The following is a 24861-nucleotide window of genomic DNA, read 5'->3' on the forward strand; positions in this document are numbered from 1 at the left end:
GCGAGTACGGAAAGGCATGCTGTTAGACACAGCGGGGAAAAGCTATGGGCTCCTGCAGGAGGGCGACCAGTTCCTAGCGATGCTACTCACCGGTCCCTGATGCAAACAGACCCAGGCTTCTCTGCGTCAGTTTCAGTGCTGGCAGGTTCAGATAGGGGCAGGGGACGTCTCGTCGTCGTGTAGATTCCGCAGCAGCAGAAGTTCAGTTGAGGGCGTCCCAAACACAGTAAACCCGCACAGTTTGTTACCACAGCAGGGCAACGGCGAGGCCGTGTGTATTTCAGCCCAATGTACACTACTCACTTCAGACCTGGGAATGCCAAGTGTACGAATCCTGTGAGAGTGACAAGGACTCGTGATACAACACAACCTGACGGCGGTTACAGAGCAAGACTCCTGGGTAGGCTGGTCAGTCTGCTGGATGTCCCAGAGACACTTCCGAAGGCTTACGTGCAGGAGATGGTGAAGATGCCGAGAATAGTTGTTCCCACTATTCCAAGGGTCGAAGTAGCAGTACAGGCCTTCTTGTTCGATCAGAGGTAGAAAGGGTTTCACACAGCGGCAGCAGTGCAGAGGAGCAGTCCTTCAGCGGGTCACCACTGATTCCTCGGTTCAGCCTCGTGGTTGCAGGATACTTGGCTCCTGTATTCCTTTGTTCGTGAGAACTCAGGAGATCGACCTGGTAGTGGCGTTTCCAGCCCCCTCTTATCCACGGTTCCCTTCGCGCCAAAACGGAGGGGACCCAATGGGAGATCTGCTCATAAAACTCTCGCACCATCTGTGGACCTCATCACGGACCACGGGGGTCCCAGGCATTCACACCACCCTAGACTCTCTGGCGCCCAGGATGTTTATTGGGACCAGACACCGAAGCCCCCATCCTGGAGGCACACACCAGGCCTGTAGAAGCCCGCAAAAGCATCTGTGTTTCGCGGGAAAGTACATGCCCAAATAAGGAAGGCCCCGGGTCGGCTCGACCTGGGGGAGGTGAAGGTGGCAAGACGGTCAGCAGACAGGACAAAGAGCCTCGTGGTCTGGCCATTTTGGGAGCCAGGCCACCATTTTGGGCTAAGCGTGAGAAACGCGCTTAAAACGCCAAAAGGAGCTCAAAAACACAAGAAACGATCGCTGCCAACAATCCCGTCCGTGATTCACTTGCACCGTTCATTTACAATCCAAAGAGAGTATTTAGGGCCTGTAGAAGACTAGAGACCCAAGAGATCCTTAGCTAACAGTGCCCTCTTGTGCCATGTTGCGCGAAAGCTGCAACATGATAAAGCAACTACGGAAAACAACGTTTCCCGGTACTGACTGTCTTAAGGGCATGTCAGTTTCCCTGTAAGAATGGAGCGAAAGCCCAGAGGAGTGCGGCAGAAGGCTTCACTTCTCTGGCAAAGTCTAGATCATGGTGAAAATAACAGCAAAAAGTTTAGGGGTTGCCACATAGAAGGAAAACTACCCACAATTAAGAAATCTTTCCCAACACCGGCTTTTGCCTTCCGGCTACCCTTGTGTCCTATAGATACACTTGGATTGGTTGCTAGGCAACCTAGGGTAAACAAAGTGGGCCTCGGTGCAAAAGCCATCTTGGAGGCCGTGAGTGTGAACCATGTAGGGGGCCACAGAGCAGCAGCTCCAGGTGGGTTATGGCGGCCAAGCTGAATGACATCTTGGTCTCAAACCAGGTGGGAGACTTCAAAAAAATATATCAGATGCTGTAGTCGGCTGTTTTTCACTGGGCCAGAGTGGAAGCGGATCGTGGGGAAGTCAAGCTGCTCCTGTAGCAGTCACGCGGCATGTTGTTAGGAGTACAGCTACCCCAGAATCCTTGCTAGTTGCCCTTTTGGCAACCCACAAGTCAGCAGCCTTTGCTAACACTTTGGGATAAATCTCTTGCGTCAGCCAAGAGTTGGCTCAGCTCAGGAGAGCAGGCATCAAAAATCAAATTTAACAAAAACAGATTTCTCATTCCTTCAAAGGTGTTCACTCTGTAACCCTTAACCCAACCATCGAAGCTTTTCAAACATTCACACCCCCAGGTTGCCCAAGGGGTACCATCAGTCTTTTTGAGGGTCCAACACCTCTCAAGGTACTTGGAAGGAGTTTTCCCAAATCTGGCCGTCAAGGCCAGCTGAACATTCTCATACATTTTCCAAGTTCACCCACCTCCATTACAGCATCAGTTGCAACCTGGGGAAGCCTAGACAAAAGACAGGGAATCAGTGGATTCCCTGTGAGACCCTGAATCCCATGATTGTATTCAAAGGCACCCAAACAATCAAAAATATCAAGTTTAACATCATACATACTCCCTGCTTCTTCAGGCAGGTGAGGCCTCTTGGGACTAGAAGACCTAGAGGACTCTGGGAGGGAAGAATTTTCCTGAGACAATCTTTTCATTTCAAGAGCATGCTGCATTTCCATTTCCCGGAGCTTGATGTCCTGATTTTTGGCTTCAGTTTCAGCTTTCAACCTTTTGAATTCCAATTCAAGAGAGACATATTCTGGACTCAGTGTTGGACCTTGTGGGTTTCCAGTGGACATGGTTTGAGGCAAAAGGGCAGACTGTGGCAAAGACTAGCTCCTAATTCAGGGACTCTTCTACCTCCCCGGCTCCTCTTGTACATTAGAGTTAGACTATCATCCTCATTATCAATTTCCACACTTCTTGGGTTAGTAGGTGTTGTAGGCCTACGACCCAAACTTTGGTGATTCAACAACCTTGTAATCAACTCATTGTTCTTTCCTTTTACAGTACAATTCCTGACTTTACACATTTCTTTCAGTTGATCTACTGTTAAAATAACCAGGGCTTCCTGAGTGAAGTTATCCATATTTGGCATGGTACAATTGTTGTTCTGATGGAGCTTAGCCTTGTGGGGTTTTAGTTGAACACAAGCAAAGCAAAATACTCAATGTAACAAGTCTACAAAAGATCCTTACTGCCTGCCACCAGTGTTAGGCAATACTGAATGTAGTAACCCTGTGGGAGACTACACCAGCCTTGTTCTCTTGGCAATAGGTAACCAAACCTTTGGTACAAGTCTGTACTACACAAGTTGGTAGAGTGACTGAGCAGCCAGGCTTATCTCAAGAGGGGTCAATGTGAGCTCGAGGGTTGCAACAGAGTTTCACAGTGACAAGTTTTCAAATAACACTTATACTCAAGGTTTTGTCATTAAATAATTATGAATTAATTTAGCAGTTCGTTTTAGAATAAGCCTTCTTTAGAAGGGAGCAATTGGCAACAATGAAAATACACTTCAAAATACACTCCTTCAGTTTAATCAAGTAACGTATATACCCTTTTGGGATGGCACACAGATATTCCTACACCCTGAGGTGACTTAAATAGTTCCGACACTGGACATTAATATGTCCCTTTTCACACTGAAATGGTAATGCTGAAGTGGTGGCAAAAAGGAAAAAGGTTAGGGAAGGAAACCATGTTTAACAAGTTTCTCAAACGGGTAAGCACGTTTGAACACCGCCCCCCCCCCCGCTAAGTAGATTAACCCCTTCCCAGCTATACAAGTAAGCTATGTATGATTTTTTGGAGTGTTAGTTGAACACAAAGTCAGAGGGTAAGAAGAGTCTTTCAGGGAGCCAGGACAACCAATGTCACTTGAGCAAAGTCTAGGGGAGCGGAGGTACTTTTGAAGGTAGGTAAAAAGTCTTGCACAATGTTAAATAGAGTTTTGTTATAAAAGAAATCCCTGTTGGGCCACAAGCTGGAACGCTTGTGTAGGGCAAAGCTGCAAGCAACTATGCAAAGGGCAGCCAATGCAAGTATCCAGTGAGAACAGACAAGCTACAGACACAAGAGGCAAGTACCACTTATTTTAAAGTACCTTAGGTCTGCAGAAATGGTTCCAACTGGCTTCTGTTCTTCTTGTAGTTCCTTCAGATCCTGTTCCTGGGTCTCAGTCATGGGGACAAGAGGGAGGACATCTAGTGACTCCTGCACTACGAATTGAAGGTTGGCGGCAGCCACAGATGCAATAAAGATCAGCAGCACTTTGCGGTTTCAGCTTCTCGCTAATACCACCACCGCAGTTCTTGGACACCTTGTGGACTTTCCTTGCTACTGGGGTCCAGCATTCTGTTGAGATGGCTCAGGCTTGGTCACCGCTGCTTTGAGGGAGTCCGGAGGATCTTCCTGGAGATCGTGTCCGGCTTAAAAACGATGCACTCGATTCTGGTTTTCCAGTCTCCTGGCACTCTGTTCCTTCAGCAGCAATGTAAGTACAGCCAGCAGAGAGGGGTTTCAGTTGAGTTCGTCTAGGGGTCGATTGGTCTCACCAATCCAAGGGGAAAAGTCGTTCTTTCCAGGCTTCTCTAGTCGATGTCGAAATAGGAGTTTCAGCACTGCAGCAGGGCTTCACTGGGCAAACCAACGGTCCAGGAGTTGCAGCAAGTGTCTCTTACAGATTCTTTCTTCAGTTCCTGTGTCCAGTGGTCGACTCTGCCTTCCTTGCAAAAGACCTTGCCCTTTATGCAAGTCATTCCCATTCATTTGCAGCCTAGCTATCACTCACACAGCAGGGTGGCTGTCGTTCAAGGACAGCCAGCCAGCCAATCACCTTTGAGTGTATTCCTGTAACCAAGGAGACTAAGCAGAGGTAGTTCCGGGCACCTCCCTTGCTTCCTGCCCTGCCAGACACGCTGGAGGCAGAGGCGGGCTTCACTAGTGAATCCCGCCAAAGACAAAATGAACAAAGGGACCAAACCTGGTTTGGCGTGCAGAGTAAATCTCAAGAAGGACCACTCCAACAAGAAATGGTGAAAAAAGACGACCAGGCCCTTTTGACAAAATGGGCACCCATTGGTGCAGTACTGCAGCTGAGAATTCAGCCTGGGGTAAAAACACAATGGTTTGAAAAAATAAACCACTGCCACCAGTCATTCATTGTAGAAAGGGTAAAATAAAAATATTACATGAGAAGATAGACAAAGGGGATACTAAGTAACCCCTCCAGCACCCTATTGTATGATTCTCAAAGTCACTGGGCCTTGTAAGATTGTTATTTTTGTTCTCCCCTGTTCCCCTCCCTTGCTCGCTCTGAAACACTTGTGTACGAACGCGATAGAAATAAAATATATCAGTGTGTGCTGGGTCTCAAAAGAAAAATATAAGTAAAGTCAATTTCATTTCACTACTCTTGGAAACCGTAGTTTATCCAAGAGAAGGTATTTAAACCTTATCAGAAATTTTAAGGATTTCTATGTGACATTTGCACTGATGGTGCTGTGTGTCACAGTGTAAAAAGATGCCTATGGAGTTTGTCAGACACCAAAAGAAACAGAGTTTGAATTAAAGAAAAATATGAGAGTGGGAAAAAGGTCTCACTCTCTCCAGGATAAAAATTACAAGTCCTAAAGTCCAGCAAATGAGCTGGGGGTCTCTTAGGTAGAAGGGCATGAAAACAGAATTGAGAATTCTCCTCAACAGTGCTTTATAACCTCTTGTGTGGACTGTTAACCCTTGAGGATTCACTAAAAATGAACCAAATCAAGACAGATAATATCCAGAGCAAATTTCTCCCCAAATAAACGAGAACAATCTTGGACTTGTAGCACTGGTTTGATAACGCTTTAAGCAGATTATATGGGTCCTAGAATGCAAAACAAGAGGGGACTACTAGCAGCTCTAAAATTACATGGGGCATGCACATGTCAATTGTTTTATATTTGTCAATAGAGAAAAAGGGGGTCAAGAAAAAACGGTTGCATTACATATGTTGTGTTCAATTTTTCACTATACAATTGAGAATCAAGTGAATAAGTTACCGTCATTCAGTAGACTTTAGAAAATTACTTGATGTTAAAATATTGGTGGCAGCACTAGCCAAAGATGAGGTGATGTCCCTTTTTAGAATTCCATTTCATAGCAGCACATGTGAATTTCTCAAACTATACACCACATTAAACCAAGACCAACTTTCAGAAACATAAAACACTTTTCAACATGGTTACATACCTACAAGGTTCCTAGGGACCTGGATAAAGTCTTCCACAAATTCTAAATAGCTTCTTGCTTTCTTAACTGCTTCTGCACTCTGAAAAAAGAGGAGCAGTTCAGTCATTTACATCTTGTTAACACAGACAGTACCACTGAGGAATCATTTTGTATGTGGCACACACACACACACAGTAATGATTAAATTAAGACTTTCAAGCTGAAAGACAAACTGAATACAAATGTGTCACTCGATTATACGCTTCTCCTTGTGACTGTAGATACCTGTGACTGCAAAAGAAGTGCAACGAAGTGTGACATGGATTTGTGCAGTCCTATAAATGATCTCAGGCCCAAATAACCAGACAGACTCAAAGAATATGGCAAAATACTACTTTATTATCAGCTCAATAAAGTAGAGAAACCTGGTGAAAAAACAGATTGCAGCTCACACACTCTCCAAGCATTTTGATTTACACAAAAGGATTTATAGCTCAATGTACGTCACCTATGACGTCATCCCACGTGGCAAACCGTAAAACCCTATCAAACTGAGGACTGGTTAGGGGAACATATATACCTATAGCTTACTTAGGGTTATAACATCATTGGCTGCCCCTTATCAAGTAAGCTAGGTAAGACTTTCATAGCAATGATTAAATCTTCCTGACCTGTGTCAACCCCAGAACTTTTTGCATTTACTGGTGGATTATTTGTCCTTATCCCTGTGAGTAGGAACCTTTTTCCACACTCACAATCTTTTACTCTTTTTATGGGTGTCATTCTTAAATTTCTTTATAGTGTCTTTTGAAAATTATCCTCTTTGACAACTTATTGGCAATAAGTGCCTTTTGTTGCAGGGTTGTCCTAGGGGCTCTGCTTTTAACTTTCTCTGGCTAACCTTGTGAGAACTACAGTTCCCAAGGGTAGAAATGACCTTTGGATACCTTTGACATTTTATTAGGTGAGACCAGCAACCCCCACCTTATGTCGAGTGCTGGGGAGATACTGAGCATCCCCTTTCTCCTTTTAAATGTAACATTTATGTCACAAGGACAACCTTACCTTTAATGGCTGGTGGTAGTGAACCTTTTTTATTAATTTGGTGCATCTTTACTGCGGGCTATTTGCACAGCCCGATAAAGGCACCCATAGGTGTTCATTTTACCAAAATGGCCCCGTTTTCTTTTTTCGCCATTTTCGTGTTCCTTGTCTTTCTTTTTCCTTCCCCTGACCTCCAGGGCGGGAAATTCCTTTGTGTGATTTTTATCTTGAGCGGGAATGCTGTGGACTCCTCACCCAGGCTCCAGTGTGTCTGTGAAGGCAGGAATTGAGGCAGGAGTCCAAAACTATGCAGCCCTTTGACTTCCAGCCCATCTGTGAGAATCCAATTCACACTGGGCGGCTGGCTGTCCTAAAAGGACAGCCAACGCCCCCAGATTTGAATATTGCAGGGCTGTTTCATTGGCTGGGTACCTGCATATTAGTCTGATCTTGGGAGCTGAAGAAGTAGTCGACCACTGGAACCAAAACCAAAGAGTAAGATGAAGAATTTGCAGCAGACGATTTCGAGCAACCATAGAGCCTGCTGTGTAGCCAGAGACTGCTGTCACCTGTCCTTCCAATCAACCTGGTGACTCCGAAAACGATGAGCCAGAGACTTGTGAGACCTACTAGACTCAAGACTAGCTGCATTTTGAGCCATGACCACGCGTGCTGTGACTTTGCGGGGCTGCAAAACCCCAATACTTTGAGACCTCTAGCAATTGTCCGGTGCACGGTCTACCAAATGCAGAATCTCGCTGAACCTTCGTGGGTATCCTACTGGATCTACCAAATGCAAGATTCTAGTCCAAAAAGTCTCCTCACCAGGGTGCTGGACCTTGCAAACGAGGAGCACCCACCCAGCAATATTCTGCCTTCAGTACTACAGAAAAAGTGCCAAATCCACAGAGCTGCATCCAGCCGCGAGGAAAACCTTGCCTAGAGCCTTAACCATGATCCTTGCTGCAAAAGTCCCATCAATTCCTGTTTGCTGTCTTCTTGATTAAGGAATTCAACTACCACGTTTTTTTGGCTGCAGATCCTGAAGTCGTCCTGCTGAAAAATCTCCTTCTGTGCTGAAGTACTGTGCTGGCTTGGGTATTTACTTACCTTACGTCTGTAGTGATTCCTGTGTAGTTTTGGGGTGTTTACTGTGATTGAGAGGTCTCTCGCCCAGTTGTTAGGGAGAATTCTAATTTCTGTGCCAATTCCCTTCAACCATAAAGACAGCAAGTTCTTTTACTGGACTTTAAGACTTAATTTTTATCCTGGAGAGTGTGACCTTTTTCCCACTCTCTCATGTATTTTTTATCTGATTTGGACGGTTTATTTTGGTTTTGGAGTCTGGCAAACTCCATAGGCATCTACCCCATTGTATTGTGACACACAGCACCTTCAGTGCAGTGTCAAAGAGAAGTCCTTTGGATTTCTCATAAGGTTTAAATACCTTCTCTTGGGGGGGAACTACTGTTCCCAAGAGTAGTAAAACGAAATTGACTTTACGTACCTGTTTTTCCTATGTAGGTCCAGTACACCCCATTTTATGTGGAAGTACTGGGGGGTTACTTAGCCTCTTTTCCTACTTACTCATGTAACATGTTTAATGTTACCATCACTACTTTTAATGGCTGGTGGCAGTGGTTTAATATGCCTACCATTGTGCATTTTTAATGTAGGCTGAATCCTCAGCTGCAGTATTGTACCCCTGGGTGCCCATTTTATAAAAATGGCCCAGTCTTCTTTTTTCACCATTTCTTGCTTGTGAGGTCGGTCTTGCGCTAAAATAGGTGTACCCCTTTTGTTCGTTTTGCATTTGGTGGGCTTCAGTGCTGAAACCCGCCTCAAGCTCCAATGTGTCTGGCAGGGCAGGAAGTGAGGGAGGTGCCCGATACTCTGTGTCCTTAGCCTCCTTGGTTACCTGAATGCACCCAATGGTGATTTGCTGTCTGTCCTTGCAAGACAGCCACCCTGCTGTGTGAGCGACCGCTAGGCTGTGCATGAATGGGAGAAACCTGCTAAAAGGCTGGGTCTCCTGAACAGAAGGGAGAGTCGACCACTGGACAAAACATCAGAAGACAAACTGGAAGAGAAGCTTGCTGCAACCTCCTGGACCGTTGGTTTGCCCAGTGAAGCCCTGGTGCAGGGCTGAAGCACCGAATTTCGTATTGACTAGAAAAGCCCAGAATGGCCAACTTCTTCCCTTGGGTTGGTGGGACCAACTGATCCCAAGACAAACTTTGCTGGAACCCCTCTGCTTGCTGGCTGTACTTCCTTGCTACTGCTGGAACCGAGTGCCAGGGGTCAGGAACACCAGAAAGGAGTGCAGGGTCGTAAAACCAGAAGATCCTGAGGACCCTCCCGAAGCAGGACCACCAAAGCCTGAGCAACCTCAACATAGTGCTGGACGCCAGATGCAAGGTGTGCCCATAAGGTGTCCAAGAACCGTGGTGGTGCTATTGACCGGTTGCTGAAACCACAAAGTGCCGCTGATTTGGAAAGAGCGCATTGCCGCTGCCGCCGACCTTCAAAGTGCAGAGCAGGAGTCCTCTAGACTTCCTCCCTCTTGTCCCCACGACTGAGGCCCAGGAACCCAGGAAGTGCAGGACTGCAACCAGAACAAAAGCTAGCTGGATCCTCTTCTTCCATCCTAAGGTACCGTCTTGACAAAAGGGGTACCTACCTTTTTAGTCTGTAGCTTGTTTGTCTCACTGAAGACTTGCAGTAGCTGCTTTTTATGCAGAGTTGCTTGCAGATTTGCCCTTCACAAGCCTTACAGCTTGTGGCCCAACAGTGATTCTTTTTCTACAAACTTTCTAAATAACATTGTGCAAGACTTTTGTGCTATCTGAAGAAGTGCCTCAGCTCCCTAGATATTGTCTCAAATGACAATGGCTGTCCTGGCTCCCTGCAGACTCTTCAGGCCCATTGACTTTGGTTTTAACTATCCCTCAGAGGTAGGTTTAACTTGTACTGCTAGGAAAGGTTTAACCTACACTACACATTGGAAAGATTGCAAAGTATTCACATATTTTGAGAACATATTAACCTTTTTCCTTCCCTAACCTTTTCCTTTGCCACAACCTCAGTATTGCTTTAAGTGTAAAAAGTGATATACCAGTGTCCACAGTGTCCTAGCTATTGAAGTCACCTCAGGGTGTAGGAAGTGTGCGTGTGTGACATCCCAAAAAGGTATCTACCTGCTTAACTTAAATCTGAGGAAGCGTTATGAAGTGTATGTTTATTGTTGCATATTGCCCTTTCTAAAGGCGGCTCATTTAAAACCAACCATTAAATGGCATGAATTACTCACCGTAATAGCATTTCAGATGATTGTATATGCTTAGATTCACATGCTGTGCATATGGTCCGACATCCAGTGGTAACCGCAACGTATTGCATCTTGTCTTTCGGGGACCGAAAGTGGACGTCGGCACAGGCGTGTCTGTAACACTATCCCTATTGTGGCGTGTGGTGTACCCAAATCCCTCATGCGCCGAGGTCTGTCCGATTTTATTTTTTCTGCCATGAGGGAGCGCAAGGCTCTTGTGAGTGAGTACATGAAGAGAAAGCAGTAAGACGTCCATGTTCCTTCCACCCCGAGACGGGAGGCAGGGAGGGCGCATGTGAATCTAAGCAGATACAATCATCAGGAATGCTATTACGGTGAGTAATGCATGTCTTCTGATGCTTGTTAGTCTTCTTAGAATCACATGCTGTGCCTAGACTAGCGAGCAGTACCCGGAGTTGGAGGTGGGTTGTGAGAAGGAACAGTAGAGAAAAGATGTCTTAATACTGCTTGTCCCCCCCCCTGAGAATCAGATCTGGAATGAGTGTCTAGGCAATAATGTTTTGTACAGGTGTGTACAGAATTCCAGGTTGCCGCTTTGCAAATGGACTCTAGGGGAACATTTGTAATGAATGCTATGGAAGACCCAATGCCCCGAGTAGAGTGTGCTCTAGGCTTGAAGGCCAGTTCTCTCTTTGCCAGAGTGTAACAGTGTGATGCATTTGACAATCCACCTTGAGATAGAGAAGGAGCTCCTCTCTCCAAATCAGCTATCAGCTGCCACTGAAACGAAAAACTGGTTTGTCTTCCTCAGTGGTTTCATTCTTTCCAGGTAAAACATGACTGCCCTGCGCACATCTAGTGTGTGTAGGCTTCTTTTGACCATGCTAGTGGGATTCTGGAAGAAAGTGGGTAGTTCGAACGATTGCTTCACATGGAACTTCGAGATTCATTTAGGCGCAAATCTGGGATGAGTGCGCACTACCTTATCCCTGTGGACTGTAACAAAAGGGTCTAGAACAGAAAGGGCATGTAGTTTGCCAACCCTTCTAATAGAAGTGATAGCCACTAGGAAGGCCTTCTCGTAAGTAAGGTATTTTAGACTTGCTTTATGCATTGGCTCAAAGGGAGATCCCATGAGTCTAGATAAAGCCACATTTAGATCCCATACAGGAGCTGGGTGAGAAATGGGGGGATGGATTCTCTTGACCCCTTCCATAAAGGCCTTAATAACCAGTATTTTCCACCATGACACTTTCTATTGTGACGTGTGTAGGCTGAGAGAGCAGCAAGATGAACCTTTAGGGAATTGAATACCAGTCATGCGTCTAACAAATGGGTTAGGTACAGCACAATGTGTGTGTTGGTGAGCAATTAATGGGATTGACGCCCCTGGTATTACACCAGATGACAAAGCGTTTCCATTTACTGGAATAGCAATAGCGGGTGTTAGGTTTCCTAACTTCCCCGAGTATGTCCATGCATCTCTGAGGGAGTTGTAGGTGTCCAAACTCTATGACCTCAGGAGCCATGCTGCTAAGTTCAGAGTTTGTGGGCATGGGTGTAGGGTCTCCCCCCTGTCCTAAGACAACATGTTGTACGGGCAGGGTAGTTTTACTGTTGGGTAGAGGGACATTTCCATTAGATGAGTGAACCAGGGTTGGCAAGCCCACATGAGGGCCACCAATATCATGGTGACTGGTTCCTGGTGAATCTTGTACACCATCCTTTTGAGTAGGGGAGTCGGGGGGATGGGGGAAGCGTAGACACATTTCAGAGTCCGTTCCCTTTGGAGAGGTTCTGGGGTACCTGGAGGTGTAGTCCTGGCATTGGGGTTCTCCTGAGTTGCGAACAGGTCGATCTCTAAGAAGCCCCATTCTGCGAAGACGTTGGAGACAATGTCTTCGTGCAGACGCCATTCGTATTGTACGGACAGTGGGAAATCTCTGCTGAGCACGTCTGCCAGAAGATCGTGTTCCCATGGAACGTGTTGAGACAACAGAAACATCTTGTGTTTGAGAGCCCACATCCAAAAGTTTTGGGACAGCTTGGATAGCCCTGGAGAGTCTGTGCCCCCTTTTTTGTTTAGGTAAGACATGGCTGTGGTGCTGTCTGTCAGAACCAGAACTGTCTTTCCTTGTAGTTGAGTCTGAAAGGCTTTTAGTGCTTTGAACACTGCTAAAAGCTCAAGCAGATGTATATGGTTGTATGCTACTTGTGGGGACCACACTCCATGTGCTGTCTGTTGAAGCAGCTGAGTTCCCCCCCCCCCCCCCAACACTGTGAGAGGAGTCTGTTGTGAGAGTGGCTTCCACTGTGGGGGGGAGGGGGGTGGTGAAGGACAACCCTTCAAGAGGTCTTCCCTCGACCACCACTGCAGAGAGAGAACAAGGGCTGGCGAGACAACTACCAGGTCTTCCCATTGTCCACTGGCTGGTGACCCACACTTGCATGGGACGCATGCGCAGCCGCGCGTGGGGAACCAAGTGTATGCATGACACCATCATACCTAGCAGCTGCATGGCCTTGCGTACTGTCTCCTCCCGACTGGCTATATATTGAGGGATCTGAAAAAGCATGTTCTGAACCCTCTCGTTGGAGAGAAAGACGAGGCCATCCTTCGTCTGGATTAGAGCCCCCAGAAATTGTTTTACTTGACTGGGGAATACACTTGACTTCTCATTGAGAGAATCCCAGACTGAACAAAAGGTCTGCGGTCCGCTGAGTGTTCAAAAAGCATGTGTCGTAAGAGTCCCCTGTTACGAGCCAGTCGTCGAGGTAATTGTAAGTCTGCGCAGGTGTGCTGCCACTACAGCCAGGACCTTTGTAAACACCCTTAGCGCCGAGGCAATGCCGAAGGGGAGCACCTTGAATTGGTAGTCTGTCCTCCATCGTGAACCTTAGATATTTCCTGTGCGCTGGCAACATTGAAATATGAAAGTATGCATCTTTCATGTCCAGTGTTGCCATGTGGTCCCCCTGTTTCAAAAGTGGGATCACTTCCTGTGGCGTTACCATACAAAACTTTTGAGGTTTTAGAAATTTGTTCGCTGGGCGCAGGTCTAGAACAGGGCGCATGGTGAGGTCCTTTTTGGGTAAAAGGAATTACACTGAATAAATACCCTTGTTTACCTGAGGAATAGGGACGGCTTCCATGGCGTCCTTTCCCAGAAGTGCTTCCACTTCTTGAATCAGGATCTGCAGATGGTCCGTCGTGAGGAGTCGTGAAGATGGCGGTCTGAACTGTGGTGGTCGGGCGAATTCCACGCAGTACCCGTGGCCGACTGTCTTTATGACCCACTGGTCTGAATTTATCCCCTCCCAGGCCGCAAGGAAATACGTTAAGCGCCCCCGACCGGGGTACCATAGGAGGGGACCTGGATCCGTTGGTCATTTCTGACCAGAGGCTGCGGCTCCTCTTGAGTTGAGGCCTCCGCTTCTGTCGCTTCGTTGACCCCCTAGGTGGGTAGTTGGCGGGGCTTCTGGTTGCTTGTCCAGGTTTCCAGTTTCCCGTATTGTAGTTATTTTGACCTGAATGGGATTGGCCTCGAAAGGACAGACTACAACCACCTCCCTCTGGGGGAGGCGGGGGGGCTTCTGAATTATTTGTTGTAAGGACTTAAGAGTTTCATGCTCTTTCTTGGCCGTCTCCAGAGCATCGTTGACCGCTTTACCGAAGAGATTGGTCTCTTCGATGGGTTTGTTGATAAGAGAGGCCTGTGTTTCAGGCCGCAACTGTGAGTTGCAGAGCCAAGCGTGCCGCTTGAGTAGTGTGCCCTGGGCCAGGGACCTGCCTGCAGTCTCAGTGTCCAGAGTGTTTTTAATTATATTTTGATTTACCTGCCTGCCCTCGGCCACGATGGTGAGTAGTCTGGACCTAGCGAGTTCAGGAACCTCCTGGAGACCGTCTACAAGGTTCCATTGTGTGTCTGCATAACTGGCAAGCAGTGTAATGTTATTTGCTATGCTTGTGGTGTATGCAGCTGCTGAGGTAACACGTTTACCTGAGGCATACAACCTTTTAGATTCCTTATCCGGAGGTGCCTCCCCCGTAGCAAGGGGTACTCCTGCCCCTTTCCGGGTGGCAGTGACCACAAAGGAGTCGGGGTGGTGTGGCCTTTAATATATTGAGGATCAGTAGGAGATGGCCGAAATAGTTTCTCCACTCTTGGATTCATTGCCCGGGTCTGTGCTGGTGTGACCAGGAAGTGGGCCAACCTTCTTTTAACAGAGTTCAGAGGAATGGCTTGGCTTGAAGGGGGTTTCTCCTTAAGATTGTCCTCCACATGATCTTGTTCAGGTACCGCCTCTTGGGTGGTGATCTTAAAGTGCTCTGCCGCCTTTCTTAACATGGCATTGAAAGCCATTTGATCGTCCACAGGCAAGGGCTGGCGGACCTGAGTTGTGGGAGGGGAATCCAGGCATAGGACATCAGTGTCCTGATCTTGTAGAGGGAGCACCCATGGCTCTGTCTCCACTTGCTGGGTCTCCTCCCAGTTGCCCATGGCATCCGTCTAGTCATCAGGGTAGTCTTGCAGGAAGGAAGGGTTGTTTTCCTCGTCATAAATGTCTTGGAAAGTGTCCATCTGGACCACATCTTCATGTTGGACAGAACCCGAAGGGTCTTGAGAGTCAAGATTTTCATGGAAACGTGAAGCTGACACTAAAAGAGGGTCTTCACGAGATCTCTTGGGGGAAGGATGCTCTGAGTGCGAGAATCCTTTCTAGGCGGTCCATGCATCGTTCAAACTACTCCCTGGTCCACGTAGATGAACCAGAAGGGAAATAAGGTGGAAAAACCTTGCCTTCTCGTTGGCATCGAAATTTGTCCCTAAGGGTGTTGGACAGAGGCTCCTGACTTTCCCCGTAGGTTTTGCGAGTACTGGGGCTCCATGGCGTGTCTTTAGACCTGTCCGCGGCACGCTCCATGCGTTTCGACGGTGTCTTAGGCGTCAGCCCTACTGCCGAAGTAATCCTCGCAAGACTGTCCTCAATCACTGCTGAATCGGCGCGAGTGAACGGGTCAGCGGTAGATTTACCACCTACCGCGGCATCAGAGGGCCTAGCGGTAGTTTTTTCACCTGCAGAAAGGCTAGGAGGCCTAGGGGTAGGTCGGATGGTCGCACTTCGTAGTGTAAACCCGATTTAGGGGTAGCGCCCTTAACTTTGGAATGCCCAGTCGCAAGCCGCTGCTGTGGTTGCGGGGAAGGCTGCTGATCTACCAGATCAGCAGATTCTGTCAAAATTTTCGGCGGTCCTGTTGGCGCTTTGACCTTTTTCGATGGAACTGTCGAAATCGGTGATGGGGTTGTTTGCTTAGTGTGTGGTTTCTGTACGCCCTTGTCTCCAGGTGCTGTCCCCAAAGTGAGACTTACGTCAGGCCTAGAGGGGTCGGGGACAGGCGTGGCGGCCATAGAAGCATCCGCCTCAAGGTCGATGACATCCGACAGATGTCTGGTCATCATCAGTGCCCCCGCCACTTTCGGCAGGTGTGGAGGTGGGGGGAGAGGGTTCAGTCCGCGACATAGCATACGCGGCCCACCACTTTACAAAGCACTCCTTAAGGGTCTTAGGCCGAAGGAGCTTACAGGCCAAATACAGCTTCTCGTCGTGATCTAGGGGTAGACAAGAATGACACGTACTGTGCTCGTCTTTCCACGGGTACCTGACCCTACACTTACGGCAGAACCTAAATGGTGTCCTTTTCATAGCGAAAGGTATAGACAAAGATGACCAGACCTAGAAGGGTAAAGGAGAGACATAATTAAAGATATGGGCACCCTGACCCCACTCTCCCTACTGTGTAGGCCGGCCAGAGGGCCCGGCCGCATGGATGGCTCCGCTGCCGGATCTTAGGCGCTGAAATCCACCGCCGTAGAAACTTCCCGCAGTTCGCCGAAGTTGCTTGAATCGCTGTCAGTGACTTATGGGGAAATAACCGACAAAGCCGGTATAAAGATAAACAATGTGTCCTATGAAGAGCTACGTTATAGGCGACCAGTTATCTGGACGGGAAAAAACAATCTGAGGGACCTCGGCACGTGAGGGATTTTTGGTACACTACACGTCACAGACACGCCTATGCCGACGTCCCCTTTTGGTCCCCGGTAGACAAGTTGCAATACTCCACGGTTACCACTGGATGTCAGACCATATGCACAGCATGTGATTCTAAGCAGATTAACAAGCATCAGAAAATTATTTTACTAGAAAACCATGACAGTGTTTGTTGTATACTTGTAACTGTGAATCTCTATGTCGCATCTCTACAGCTCACATTTACCCCTCTTGAGTTAAGTCTGGCTGCTCAGTCACTCTACCAACTTGTGTAGTACAGACCTATACCAATAGGTGGGCTACCTATTACCAAGCGCGCAAGGCTGGTGTAGTCTCCCACAGGGTTAGTACATACAATCTTGTCTAACAGTTCACCCAGGCCCACTGCTGGAATCCTCCTAGGGTACATTCTCAAGTCCCTGGACCCTCAACTAACGCTAAAGTGAAATACTTGTTTGGACATTCTTATGGAACTCTGAACTTTGCATGCAACTGAGCCCCATCTCACCCTGCCTACAGCTGGCTCCTAGACCTCTAGGGTCCCTCTTCTGCCTCTGCAAAAACTCATGTACTAGAATTGGGAAGGGCTGGATACTGTAAGGGGTCTGCCTTGAAAAGTAAAACAAGTGTTGAAAAGTTTACTTGTAAATGAGTTTGTTAACTTTAAACTCATGAGTGAATAATTACTAAACGTTATTACTTAACTTATATATGTTCTGCCATTCTGAAAAAAACATATATAGGATTTACTTACCTTGAATAAGCTGCGTGCCTTCTTAAATAAGTATTCTCAAAGTATTACTTTCCTTAAAAACTGTTTCGCCATTCTAACACAGTATTTATTTTATTGATTTATTTGCATTTGTATAGCGCGCATTGGCCCTAGGGCATCGTGGCGCTTTTAAGGATACTTGCTTAGAAAAAGAGCATAGCTTATAGGGTTACAAGAGCATACAGCAGTTTAGACATACATTTCAATTACGGATTGGGCAATTAACATGGATGAACCCAAAGGTCAGGTAAGGTATGTCTGAAGTGTCTAAGGTGGCTGGCCTAGTAGAATAGTTGAGTTTTCAGAAACTTGCGGAAGGCTGAGAGTCAGGTCTCTTTCCCGAGTGTTGGTGGTAGTGCATTCCAATTTTTTGGTGCCAAGACTGCAAAGCTGGCGCCTCCAGCTTTGGCTCTTTTAAAGGTTGGGATGGCGAGCAGGTTGCAGTGTTGGGTGCGTGTAGGCCTTTCTGAAGTGGCGCGGTGAATGGTTTCTGAGAGGTACGGAGGTGCTGTGTTTGCTAGGCAGGCATGTGTAATGGAAAGGGCTTTGAATAGGATGCGCTCTCTGACTGGGAGCCAATGGGCGTCTTTCCGGGCTTGGGAGATGTGCTCCCTTTTTGGAATGCTAAAGGCTGCCCTGAGGGCATTGTTTTGAGTGGTTTGGAGTTTAAGTTATTGGCTGAAGTGCCTAAGAAGAGGACATTGCAGTAGTCCAATCTAGTCCCTACTGTGGCTCTGGCTATGGACAGGCAGTTTTGAGGTGAGAGATAAGGTTTGACAACATTTATGATTTTGGTGGTAAGAGCTGCCGAAGATGTGATGGCGCTGACTTGTGACATGGATAGGGTGGAGTCTATGTGTACTCCCAGTGTTTTGGCTGTTTTTGATGTGGTGATGGGAGTGTTGTCTATGATGGAGGAGTATTTGCTGTCCAATTTATTGAGTGTTTGTTTGGTACCTACTATGAGTATTTCAGTCTTGTCTCCGTTGAGACAGAGGCCGTTAGCCGCCATCCAGGCTTGGATGATGGCATAGATCTCACTTATCTTAGCAGTGTCCTGTTCATAGGAGCTGGTGAGTGGGAGTAGTACTTGCGTATCATTGGCATAATTTACACCAATTATGCCGTGATCGAGGTTGTTGAAGAGAGGGAGGGTAAAAATGTTGTAGAGAGTCGGTGACGCGCAGGAACCCTGCGGAACTCCGCAATGGATGGGTGTGGGGGTGGCGCATGCTTGGTCTGACAATATCCTCATTAGCATTCCCTCAAAGAAGGAGGTGATCCATGTGGTAGCTTGCTGTGAGTTGCCTTCTTGAGGTGTCTACATAGGGTCATGTGATCTACCAGATCGAAGGCTGCAGGTCAAGCAGCAAGAGTAGCGCTGGTTTGCCTTTGTCTGGGGTTTGTTCAATTTGCATTTTTAGGTCGAGTAGGGCGGTTTCCATTCCATGCCTTGGCCGGAAACCTGATTGCCTCTTGCCCAGGATTAGTTTTCTTCCAGAAATTGTTCTATCTGAAGGTATGCTGCTTTGTCCAGTATCTTAAGCAGGAATGGGACGGTTGTTATGGGTCTATAATTATTGGGCATGTCCGGGTCAAGTGAAGGTTTTTTTGAGTAATGGGCGGACCCAGGCTTCTTTGAGAGCAGGGGGGACTATGCCGGTGGATTGAGAAGCATTAATGATGGCTGTAATCAGTGGTGCTAGTGGTTCTCTGCACTCTTTGATGAGTGCTGCAGGGCAAATGTCGCCCTTGCATGAGGAGGGCTTGATGCGTTCCATGATGGCTGTGACTTCTGAGTCAGTGTCTGGTCTGAAGGAGAAGACTTTAGAGTCTTTGCTGTCATGAGCGAGAGCTGGGCTTTGGGGGGGCTTGGTGATAGGCAGGGCACTGAGGTGTTTTTTATTTTCTCTTTGAGTGTGTCTATTTTGAGTAACATGGCTGTTTGTATATTACACCATGTTTCGTCTTTGAGTATTGGTAGGTGGGCAGGCAAGCTCTTTGTAGATGGCGAATAGTTCCTTTGCGTCAGAATGAGCGTTTTTAATTCTGGAGTTGTATGATGCAGCTTTGGCTAATGTGATTTCTTTTTTGTAGCGGGCGGCAAGGGATTTGTAGGCCTCTAGCGTGGGTTGGGTCGGGCATGCTTTCCATGTGGTGAGTGCCGTTTGTTTTAAGGATCTCAGGTCTAGTATCTCTTGGGTGAACCATGAGTTGGAGTGCTTCCGCATTTTGGCTTTTTTCTTGGTTAGAGATGAAATGGCGTCTATGGCTGTTTTGATAACTATGTTGTATGTGTCAACTAGTGCTACCGGGTCTGTAGAGAAGGGAGGCCTCAAGACTGATGCAGCCTCTAGGACAGGGAGCATTCTTTTCTTAGTGAGGAGTCTGGCTGATCTAGTAGTAGCTGAGGGTATGGGTGCCATGGGTTTGGGTGGCTGTGGTTGGGATAAAGAAGTGTATGAGGAAGTGGTCAGTCCAAGGGCATGGCGTGATGGAGCTGATGTCTATGTCACAATTGTGGTCTGATATCCAGTCCAGTACTCGCCCCCTTTGGTATGTGTAGGGTCGGTGACTCTTTGGATGAAGTTTAGGTCATGAAGAGCTTTGTAAAGGGCTTTGCTTTGTTTGTCCTTGGGGTCTGGGAGGCCAAGATTAAGGTCTCCTAGGACGATAGTTTTGCTATTGTTTTTCAGGTTGTGTCCCATCTGGTGCAGCAGGTTAGGTTTGAATTCTAGTAGTGGGCCTGGCGGGCGGTATATGGCAAGTATGGTGATTGGTTCGTTAGCAGAGACTGCAAGCTTGATAGTGCATCGGTGTGTTCTTCGAAAGTAGTGCTGATTTGTCTTATGGTCAATGAGTCTTTGGCGATGATCGCCACCCCCCCTCCTTTGTTGGTAGTTCTGTCTTTGTGGAACATAGTGTAGCCTGGTGGGAGTGAGAGGCAGATCGAGGGGCCAGAGGCTTCATGAAGCCATGTTTCAGTGAGGGTAAGGATGTCTTATGTCAAGGTCGGTGATCAGGTCATGAATCTCTGTGGCGTGAGCCGGGAGTGACCAGACGTTGATTAGGGCTCACTTGAGGGGTGCGTGTATAGAGGCTATAGGTGCAACTCTGTTTTTGCTGGGCTTGGCTGCGATAGCTGTGGTGTCAGAGGAGGGTGTTGATGTAAAATTGGATGGGGTGGGAATTTCGGGCTTGTGTGCGGCAGGTGTGGTGGCGTGTGGTTTATTCTTGGGCGATATGTATCTGTGGTGGGAGCGGATTCCTAGGAGTTTGTTTCTCGTGGATGTGGGTCTGGGGTGGGAACTGGGAGTCTGGGAAGTGTTAGAGCTGCAGCTGGTCTTGGTTTGTGGCCTGTTATGTGAGTTGGTAGGCAGCGCGTGTTCTGAGGGTGTTTGTGTGAGCAAGTCAGTCGAGGATCTATTAAAGGGGGGTAGAAAGGGTGTAGGGGGTATGTTCTCAGAGAGTGGTAGGGCCTGTGGCGCCATATGGGCAGTGATGATTCAAACAGGTCCGTGTGGCAGGTTGGCGGGCGTAGGACCTAGTAGAGCCTAATCACATCAGCATGTTCGAGCTAAGACGCACAGGGTACAGACAGGGCAGAATCACAATAGTACATTCTGAGTTGGAGGTATATGGTGCACACAGTGCAGAATCACAATCACGTTTTGAATTTGAGGCACAGGGAGCAAACAGGCAAAATCACAATAGCATGTTTTGAATTTGAGGCACAGGGAGCAAACAGGCAAAATCACAATAGCACGTTTTGAATTTGAGGCACAGGGAGCAAACAGGCAAAATCACAATAGCACGTTTGGGGCATGCTCCTACGGCGCAGTGATGTGGGATCTGAAGGGAGATGCATGTAGCTGCACAGATAGTAGACAATTTGATCGACAAGGCAGAACAGGACAGTCTCGTCAGCAGAATGTGTGTATCAATAGAGCAAATATGCTATGGCAGAGTTGGTGACATACAGGTGACTAGTACATTCATGCATGTTAAGATAATGACATTAGTGATAATGTTTACGAGCAGACTGAGTTAATGCAAATACATAGGACGCATGGTACATATCACAACTGCGTGCGCTCGAGGATCAGTAGAAAGAGCATTACAGTAGTTTGAATCTATGCTGCCGCGCAAGCAGAGGTAGGGTAGAGTGTTGGAGATGGAGCAAGTCAAACAGGGGAGAAGGACAGTAGATCCGAGTGTGGAGCAGGTGGGGTGCACCTACACGCAGAATGCGGACAGGAGGCACTCAGGCAGAAAGGGAGGGGGTTGGGTGCACAACTTCCCGTGATGCAGGCAGGAGATGTAATGTCAAGTATGAAGCTGAGAGGGTGCACCACGAGACGGCGAGCAAGCAGGAGACACACAGTTAGGGCCTAAGAAGAGCCGGCTGAAGTACAGCGCAGGTTGAAAAGAAGTTGCCAGGCTTGGTGAGGGTTGTAGGGTGCAGCACTAGGCAGTGTGCACGCAGGAGCCACACAGTCGGGAGCAGTCCAAGCAGAGTCGGTTAAAGTCGAGCACAGGAAGCAGAGACTTAGCTGGATTAAGTGCAGGTTGAAGGGTGCAGCACTAGGCAGTGTGCATGCAGGAACCACACAGTCAGGAGCAGCCCAGGAAGCGCCGGTTAAAGTCGAGCACAAGAAGAGGAATCTTTGCCGGATTATGTGCAGGTTGAGAATGCAGCACTAGGCAGTTGCTTGCAGGAGCCACACAGTCAGGAGGAGCTCAGGAAGCGCCGGTTAAAGTCGAGCACAAGAAGAGGAATCTTTGCCGTATTTGTATTTAGCACTTCCCTCGCCTCTGGGCGTCGTGCGCACTGGAGCCGGTAAAGCAGCTGGATGTGTGAACTACAGCGTGGTGGAGAGTCACTTTGGTATCTAAGCTGCTGCAGAAGGATTATCCTCAGGTATGGGTCTTTCTGGCTGTAATGAGTGGCGCATCTGCATGTGTCGCGTGATAGCCGTCACGCAATCACGCGACAAAATTTACAAAAAATGTACAGTAGGTAAAGGGTTAACTTACTCACGAATTGGGTCACCCTCTTCCAAAAGTAATGTTTTTGGTTTCACTTTATTATTCTTGTTAGGATAATTGCACGATTGTCCCCAATTGGTATTGCTTCCCCCGACTTGCTTTTAGACTGCCCAGAATAAGTCTGCCTAGGTCATATTTACATTTTAGGTTGCTGTTGGGTCGTGACAAAAGTACTGAGGTTTTACTTACCTTGAGCATAACGGTTATCCTAAAATATGTTAGTTATTGCTACCCTCAGTCTGTGAACTGAAAAGCAACTGCAATGGAATATTACACCCCAAGGTCCAACTCCCCTACAATAACTTATCCTGAATCACAGTTACAGGTGTTTTACTTTGTTAGGGAGATTCATCATTTGTATGCTTCAACCCCTCTCGTAGAGAGACCCACAGCACATTAGCTGGACTTCTGGACCTTTTTCTTTCAACCCTGAATGAGTGGAGCCCTTTTTCCACTCATTTATTCTTATGGGCTCTGTATTTTGGAACTCTATTCTTTGCTGTTTACCTGTACTAAGGACTCTCTGCTCCATATCTCTTCAAGGCATCTCTGTTTTTATAACTGCAGCACATAGCTCCGTATGGGCAGTGTTACTGGGGACCCTTAGGGTCCTCCTATAAGATTACCTTTACCTATATCCTTAAGTAAACTACAGTCCTTAAAGTGTTTCTCCCAAACCCTATAGTCTGAGATTGGCACACACAATCTTCAGTGAAGTGCCAAAGGGATACTTAGTATCACCCTTCTCTCTACTCCTGTGATTTTTTTTTTAGTCACATGGACAACCACCTAGTTCTGGCTGGTGGCAGTGGACATGTTCTACCAACTATTGTGTATTTTTGTCATGATCTCTGCTTCCAAAAGGTCAGGGTTTTCCCAACTCCCTTGGAAGCAGATCCATAACCCAGGTTCCGAGTGCCAACCAGTCCCAATTGGGACCTTTTGGACCCAGTCCTGGCGCCAGTGGCACCAGGCTCATAAATATGCCCAGTCCCAGCGCTGGAAGCGCCGGGCTCATAATGCTTGGGTGGACTTACCTGCAGCAGACCATGCTGCTTACTTGCCTGCCAGTTGAGCCTCTGATCCTCTTCTCTTTGGAACTACTTTTCCTGTTGGGTGGGGCAGGAGCCACTCCCTAGATTCAGAACACTGGAACTCTTCTGGAAAGCAGGAACTCTTTTCTTACCTAGGCGTGGCTGTGGAAGGAGACACCTAAGCACTACAGGAGGCTATTTAAACCACACCCGATGGATGAATCTTGCTTTGCGTTATTCTGCATCCTCTGCAGCAGAACGCTCATCATGTCTTCTGCATCTGATCGTGGGCCTAAGGAAAAAGGCTTACCATCCTGAATCCAGTCTTCAGCAACACCTATAAAGACAAGAAAGAACAGGTTAGCATTACGGTCTTCAGTGACAGCTCTTCACTTACCTGGTCCATCGGCTGTCACCAACGCCTCGCGCTGCATTCCGGAATCTGAAAGACAAAGGCTTACCTACTCTTCGTGCGCTCCGGAGGTCTTCACACTGCATTCCGGCATCTGAAAGACAAAAGCTTACCAACTCTTCGCACGCTCCGGAGGCCTTCGGCGCTGCATCCCGCATCTGAAAGACAAAACAAGGTGTGTTTAAAGACATTGGGGAACTTTAATACTCACGTGCCATTACTCCTTTCCACATCTAACCCAGTGGGTATTCCGGCACCCTGCAGCCGCTCCGAACTTGTACCTGCAAAATAAAAGACAGTTAGAGCGCATTGTGAAGCAGGCAACAAGCGCTTACTTACGTGCTTCCAGGCGCTTCTATTCATCACACGGGCTCCATCTTCAACTCACTTCAGCCCGTCATCCGCCATCGCCGGAACCCTGCAAAACAAGAAACATCATTACTAAAGACTTTAAAAACATTAGAATTACTCGAAACTTACCGTTCGTGCAGTAAACGACGAACAGCAGTCCTCTGAAGTCAAGAGGCCTGCTCCCCTTATCCAGTGAAGAAACTGGTTACAGCACCCTGCCCCGAGGCAGATGGAGAGCACAGCGTTCACTTACCTAAGGTGAGAGCGTTAACCATTGGGGTTCTACAGGAGAAGAGAAAGGGAAGAAGAGAGAGACATTCAACAACCCAGTTCCTTAATCCCATATTTTCTACCTGCAGACATCTTACCCTTCGAGTCAAACATACAGTGCACAGAGGTCCAGCCCAAAGAGCCAGCCGTGTGTTACACATCACCTTTGAAGATACGGTATACGCCCAGTCAAGACCGGCGCCTCTACGGGAATCAGGTGAGCGTTACAGAACGCAAAGCCTACCACAAAACTCCCGTCCAGGCGCTATGGAAACCTCGGATACCGACCAGCTAGCCCAGTTACTTGGGGAACTAAGGGCAGAAGTGCATGCAGCCCGTCAGGAAACGAACGCTCTAAGAAGGGAACTGATTATTTCCAAGGAGCGAACAGATGATCTCGCTAGACAATTGCTACAGTCACAAGCCGGACAGACCCCGTTACCCGCATCTGGGGGAAATCTTCCTTCTACATCCTCTGTGAATCCAGTGCAGATCAACCTACCTGGGAATGTACCTCTGGCTCCGCCCGAACGATTTTCTGGTGACCCAAAGAGGTTTGCAGTATTCATCAATCAGTGCCGGTTGCATTTCTTATGCCGGCCAGCAGCCTTTCCAACTGATCAAGCT

General features: G+C 47.6%; 1 protein-coding gene across 6 annotated transcripts in view; it reads right to left on the reverse strand.

Annotated features, from left to right (window-relative positions):
* Window positions 1-24861, reverse strand: part of FXR1 (FMR1 autosomal homolog 1) — a 1317598-nt gene that overhangs the window by 652674 nt on the left and 640063 nt on the right. For all 6 annotated transcript variants that reach the window (XM_069618666.1, XM_069618663.1, XM_069618668.1 and 3 more), the window contains one exon: window positions 5981-6059. In XM_069618666.1, coding sequence (XP_069474767.1) covers window positions 5981-6059 — 79 coding nt within the window. The remainder of the gene's footprint in view (window positions 1-5980; window positions 6060-24861) is intronic.

The sequence above is a fragment of the Ambystoma mexicanum genome, chromosome 10 (genome assembly GCF_040938575.1).
Source record: "Ambystoma mexicanum isolate Mex_15411 chromosome 10, UKY_AmexF1_1, whole genome shotgun sequence".
In the NCBI taxonomy this organism is placed as follows: Eukaryota; Metazoa; Chordata; class Amphibia; order Caudata; family Ambystomatidae; genus Ambystoma; species Ambystoma mexicanum.